This window comes from Sclerotinia sclerotiorum, genomic scaffold, assembly GCF_000146945.2.
Source record: "Sclerotinia sclerotiorum 1980 UF-70 scaffold_9 genomic scaffold, whole genome shotgun sequence".
NCBI classification, from domain to species: domain Eukaryota; kingdom Fungi; phylum Ascomycota; class Leotiomycetes; order Helotiales; family Sclerotiniaceae; genus Sclerotinia; species Sclerotinia sclerotiorum.
Window position 1 is genome coordinate 442,282 of NW_001820827.1, and position 6,411 is coordinate 448,692.

General features: G+C 40.4%; 3 protein-coding genes across 3 annotated transcripts; 1 reads left to right on the forward strand and 2 right to left on the reverse strand.

Moving 5' to 3' along the window:
- Window positions 1-210: 210 nt before the first annotated feature.
- Window positions 211-2,419, reverse strand: SS1G_07103 (hypothetical protein; the record flags this gene model as incomplete). Its single annotated transcript, XM_001591607.1, has 3 exons — window positions 211-406; window positions 454-1,130; window positions 1,217-2,419. 3 exons carry the CDS (start codon window positions 2,417-2,419, stop codon window positions 211-213), a joined length of 2,076 nt encoding a protein of 691 aa, XP_001591657.1.
- A 517-nt stretch (window positions 2,420-2,936) lies between these two features.
- SS1G_07104 (predicted protein) lies at window positions 2,937-3,539 on the forward strand (the record flags this gene model as incomplete). Its single annotated transcript, XM_001591608.1, has 3 exons — window positions 2,937-2,959; window positions 3,234-3,311; window positions 3,416-3,539. 3 exons carry the CDS (start codon window positions 2,937-2,939, stop codon window positions 3,537-3,539), a joined length of 225 nt encoding a protein of 74 aa, XP_001591658.1.
- A 386-nt stretch (window positions 3,540-3,925) lies between these two features.
- Window positions 3,926-4,731, reverse strand: SS1G_07105 (predicted protein; the record flags this gene model as incomplete). The annotated part of the gene is made up of 4 exons (XM_001591609.1): window positions 3,926-3,973; window positions 4,234-4,343; window positions 4,499-4,593; window positions 4,709-4,731. The coding sequence occupies 4 exons, from the start codon at window positions 4,729-4,731 to the stop codon at window positions 3,926-3,928; spliced, it is 276 nt and encodes a 91-aa protein (XP_001591659.1).
- Between the last annotated feature and the right edge of the window lie 1,680 nt (window positions 4,732-6,411).

Genomic DNA, 6,411 nt, shown 5'->3' on the forward strand with positions numbered 1-6,411 from the left:
ATGAAAAAAGAAACAAAAACGGACAGGTGTTAAAACAAGTGATTTGGAAAATATTCTCCATCTGTGGTTGTTTCTCTGGCTGAAAAAATAATTCGATGGAAGGAATGAATAAAGCTTTAAAGTATCATTCATGGATTTCTCGCGATATGCTTTGGAATGCCAATCCAATTTCGAGTCAAACAAAGATCTAAAGGGACCAAAAGCTTTGAATCAACGAGATGATCTGTAAGATTTATGAGCAAGTGGGGAGGAAGGTATATTCCTCCTTTTTCTTGCAGACTCTCGCATACGACCATTGCGCATATTCGGTGTTTGAGCACAAAAGGCACAGACGTAGACTTTGGGTAGAGCCCTTCGATCTGGGATATTGACGCAGTGCCCATGAAGCCAATGCTCGCAAGATTCACTGAAAATGAGTTAGGAATGTAGATTAAACAAGAATAACAAACTCACCACTGAATCATGAAATAGTTTCCGTCCGGATTATTACAAATACATCGAGTGTTACCACTTCTCGAGCTGGATGGCGTCACCCCATCCGAAGAGTTATTAGACGACGAAGTGTGTTCTGCATATCGACCTGGTCTAGGGGTAGTATCAGAATATAGAAGAAGGCGTCTTCCACTCTTCGGTATTTGTTGATTGTTTCGGCGCTCTCTAACGACTTTCCGCAAGGCAGAAGCTGCATCTCCGGCCTTGACCTCATCAAGTACTGTCTCTGCTTCACTCATCTCATCAATACTTGTGTGCTGACCCGAAGATCGGCTATAACCGCTTGTACTTGTGCTTGGTCTTCGAAAGTCACTAGAAGAACTGTCGAATAAATCAAATTTAGGTGGTCTCTGCCGTGGTAAATTGAAAGAATTGTTTCGACTGGGAATGATGATCGGTTCGTCATCGGTAGATGAATCATATTCAGAATCATAATCGATGACTTGGGATGATGATCGTTGTAAACTCCTCACCGGCGTATCGTCAATTACAACAGTAGCTCGACCATTACTGCCAACAGCTAGCTTTAGATCCCGTCGAAGTCTTGGCAATGTAACTGGAGATTCAGGAATAGAAGAAAGATTTGGATGACGCTGTTGTTTCACAGGTGATAAACGTCCAGATTTAGAGCGTGGCGGCTCTTATTAAAAAATGTCAGCTTGGGTTCCTCGAGTTGGAATTTATTAACTGTACCATTATTACGTCTGTCCCTGCTCTCACTGACGCTGCGTCGAAAACCAGGTCTTGCAGATCCCTTTACTGGTGAACTGGCAGTTCTTCTGTCTATCCGATATCCAAGACTACTCTCTCTAAAACTTCTAGATCGACGAAGTTCTTCTTGCTCGCGAGTATATTCTCGAACTTGGTGTTGGTACGGTTCGAGTTGCTCGGGATATCGAATCGGACTTGTAGCTGCCCTTGGTGCTGGTAACATCGCATCTTCAAAGTCTCCTTGTGACATATTGCCTGTGTTAGGCCTACTGTATACCAAACCAGGATCAACAGCGCCAGGAAAGTTCTCCATGGCTAACGAATTTGAAGTTACCGTCGCACTACTAAAAGCTAATAATGGAAGAGATGTAGGTAATGCTGAAGTTATTGGCAAGGAAGATTTTGAGGCTATCATTCTATGTCGTTTGCGTGGTTCAGCTTTAGGTTCGCTTGACTTTTGCGGCGATAAATTTATAGACTCTTGGAACATTTGATTGCTTCGTCCCCAATCAATAGAATTGCTTGGCCTATGCCCTTGGTGAAAGATACCCGCTGAATCATTAGAGAAGTCCAAATCCATACCATCTATACTAGTATCCCACATTGCTTTATTACTGGCAAAAAAGGGGCCAGATGCTGGTGCAGACATTGGATATCCAAATGGGTCCATATCTGTTGTCGAGGATTGAGCCATTAGTTGAGGATGATGGTTATTAGAATGGGAAGAGCCAAAGCCATCCCCTTGGACTTGAGCGTCATTTGAGACAGTGAATATTTTTGGGGCTAATTTTCTGATACCTTTACTAGCTGAATGTGGAGGTGTAGCAGTTTGACCACTAAAAGGATTATCCAACCTCTTCTTTGACCTTTGGGGTGTCTTGGAAACATCACTAAATTGTGCTTTGGAAGCAGATTGCGGGGCAGTAGAAAAAGGAATTTGTTTGCTGGAAGGTATGGCAGGAGCTATTGCAAGAGCAGAATTTGGTGATAATTGATGCATATGCATTCCCAAATCTGTCATCATATCTCCCTCAACATGAAACTGTCCATTTTGTGTCATGGATGACAATGCTTGTACTGTTGAAGTATCAACAAACGGCCGCTGTCCATTAACAAGACGTCCAGGTGTTGCATTGAACATAGAATAATCTTCTGCAAATTGTGGGGTCCATCCTCCTTGGCTCCCTTCGTAATTTGCTTGCTGCTCCCAACTCATTGCAACTCCTCCCTTTCACCCTTTCGAAATGGGGTTTGAAAATCGAGTCTGTCCAGCCTCCTTCTATACTGCATACATTCAGACCTTGGTGCTCCAATCCTTTTGCTGAATTTAAATTTGATCCCGTTTTCCAAGTTCCCCAAAGCTTCATCAATTGATGAAAGATATTTCCAGATAACAAGACTTTTTCTTCGAAGTGGAGCTCTTTTGAGTTTTGCTTAGCAAATGGAATTCTTCTTGATCTACCCGTAGCCAGCCACACGCTTCCGAAATGATTGTTTCTCAAACTTTATCGCAGAGGCAGGCCAAGGTGATTCGAAAGTGAGGACTCGGTATAGGTGCAGAGCACTATGGGTGTCGAGAATGTTAATAATTTACAGCATGGCAAGGATGTATATCTGTTTGATTTTTCTTGAAGCTAGTTTCACACACGTCAGCATAAGTCTAGAGGAGATTCGACAAGGAAATAATACAAAAGATTCGCACTTACCAGAATAATCGAAAGACAATGGCAAAAATGACAGATGATTTGGAGAAAGGGTACCGAATTGGATGCAAGAGGTTGAAATTGAGTCGTCTACTCCAAATACCAGAATAGCGGGGACCGTTCCAGGCAATCTGAAGGTATATCCACTCTCAATCCGGTACAGTAGCTACTTCAGGTGCTTTGAACTCGGTGCCAGGGTCATAGGCAAGGGTGTTGAATCTGTGAAGATTTCCTGCTCAAACGAAAGGTACAAGATCATAACGAACGTGATTAGTGATTGTTGTACTGCATTACAAATGATTGACTCTTGGTCTGTCGAGTTGCTAGAGAGATGGTAAGAACAGAAGACCTAGGCGGGGAGATGCCAAATGTTGGAGATCTTTCAATGCCTGGAATAGGTCAAATGTAAGTGGAGCAAGGCTTTTTTCGTTGAAAGCTTTGAAGATGGCGGTATAGAATTGGATTGTTGCTGGGCCAATTTAACACAAAACTCGAGCAAATTAAGATAGTCTAGGTAGTTTGAAGACGGCTTGGAGGGAAGAGGAAGTTGGTGTAAAAATGAATCAAGGAAAGTTTTTGACCGAGCGAACGAAGGGGTTTCTTCCCGTTCTAAGAGATGGCCGGAGGCGTTGAACCTGATAAGTTTGTGTGTGAAGGATTGAGCTGAGGGAAGCAAATGAATGGATAAGAATGAAAGATTGTAGTGAGGTGAGACGATAAACAGAGATCAATCATATTATATTGGCAATAACTTCTAAAATCATTTTGAGAACTGCGGAATCTTTTAGACACTAGGTACCTAGGTAGGTATTGCAAGATCTTATTTACTTGGTTGTGTTGTATTCATCATGACAACCAAAGTAGCTTAAAGCTTAAGGTTGCCTCATCAGAATGTTAGTGTCTTAACAAGTGCCTGAATTAACCTTGTCTTGGCGTGGACAATGCCTGTGCTACAGAAGTAGTCGAGATCCTTAGGCCTTTTGATACGCTAATAATCCGTGTCATCCATTTCAACGGCTCTAGTAACCTTGGTTCATCGTTCCCGGGAAGAATGTATCTTGGGCCTTCTATCAAGAAAGTCAGAAAGGATGTTACATACAAAAAAGTCTTATGTCTCTGAATTCAGGAAATCAACATTATATTGTGAATGGCTTCAAACTTTGATATAGTAAGATACATCTCGTCCATTAGGTAGGTAGTTTCACATGCATGTTATATTATTTCTATCATCGCCCAGTTCCATCCCTAGAAAAGGGCAACCAGATCATTGGGTCAGAGTCACTAGTAATGAATGTTCTCACAAATCCCACCTACACTACCTACATACGCCTTCACGCCAACCCTTCTTTCCATGCCTAATTTCATATATCCATCCAATCTTCATGTAAATCTTCCACCATCTCCTCACAACTCTCGCTCCCTCTTTCCCATCACAAGCTGGACGGCGTAACACTCTTGAGGTCAGCCATTCACCCTCCACAAGATTCGTCACGATAAACTAGGTACTTATTTTCTCAATACAAGCTTAAGACAATCGCAAGAATTTACCTTCAAATCTACACTTTTAGCACTTTAGCTAGTGCCTTAACTACATTCTCTCATTGAATCATCGGCACAAAATTGCTCCATTTCCCCGAATCGTCCAACTACCGCCAACCTCGAATGAATATCAACATATACCTTAAACCTAATATACACCACTTCATATAAACATTACCATCGGCATAGGCAGAATATTACTCATTATACCCCAAGCTCTATCCGCTTTCATCCCAAAATATTTGTATACACATCATTCTTACCCCCCCATCAAATCCATAACCATAGCATATAAACCTCTATATTATATTCCCCTCCCTTCCGGATAACCCCGATCTCCAAGGAACTAAACCCCCTACTCCCAAAATCTTCTAGAGTATTCCCCCTATAATTAACCACTACACTCTTCTAATGCACAATCATCTCTCATCCCTGTACTCCATCTTCACATACTTTTGAACTTCTAGCTCAAATCCTACTACTCCCATACCCTACCCTATACCAAATCGCACTATCTTTCGCAAATACTTCCAACTTCCTAACTTCAAGTACCTTTTTTTATATCATTCAATATTCTCGCCATCTCAAACCCCTTCTCCTTATCTCTCCTCATATAATCCTTATTATGATCTCAGCTTCCAGCTCCATATATCACCATCTCACCATCTCACCACCTCGTCATTTTCCCTTCAAGTTCATCCCTCAATAATACCATACTACTCATTGCATAAATCTCCAAATATATAAACCTATCTAATCAGATACACTTTAAAAATCTCTATAAACACTCAGAAACATATTATCCACTGCTATCATCTAGTAAATTATAATAAATTGTTGATAATTTATATATAATATAAAAGAAATATAATATCAAAAATATATAATTAATGAATAACAATCTTATGTTTTATTTCTTTTTGATAAAAAAAAAAAAAATCAATAAATAAATAAATACATCAATAAAAATATATAAATTTTTATAAACCCACTCAAACATCAAAATCACAAAACACCAATAAAAAGAATTCATTATAACAAAAAAAGATTTCATTTTTTCCCAACTCCCCAACTAATTCGCCATCACCATCACCATCACCATCATCGCCAGCCCGCCCGCCCACCGAGTATAAAGCACCAAATCAGATAATAAGACTCTACCCTACCCAAGCCGTCCATCGCTATGCTACCTATCCTAACCTATCCTAACCTAACTTAACATAACCAACCCATCTTATCCCATCCCATCCCATCCCATCTTAACCTATCCTAACCTATATAATGCTATAAACCACCCAATCCTAATCCCTAGAAAAGCAAAAGCCCATCAAACCCATCGAATCAATACCAATACCAATACCAATAGCAAAAAAGTAATAAAAAAAAATCAATAATTTTCTCCTCTTCTTTTTACGCCTTTGCCTTTGCCTTTGCCTATCCCTTCATTGTTCACACCGCATCTGAATCCGAATCTGTTCCTGCATCTTCTCATCTTCTTCTTCTCATCCTATCTCATAAAATCATAACTAAAACACGCCTGCCTGCAGTTACCCACTCGTTTTCTACTTTACTTTATAACAACATATGCTGTAGAAATAAAAGAAAATCTGTCCCAAGTTTCCATTTCCTTTCATTTCTTTTCCTTTTCCCCAGTTTGTCTGTCCTACATCTGTCATTTCTTTCCCGTATCATCACACTAGCATACCAAACCATCGCACCAACAAATCCCAGACCCAACTCCCACACCCACTCCACGCCCACGCCCACGCCCATAAACCATAAATGAAAGTGGAATGTTTCAAGTAAAATGTGGAGAATTTTATACTGCTCCGCGTCTCACCACTATACTCCGGTGTACAAACAAACATGAAAATCTCGTCTTGTGCTTTCGTAGATTTCTCGCATCTTCTCGTTGCAGAAAAGAAAAAATAGGGCAATCAAATAAAAAGAATAATTCTGTCCTCCT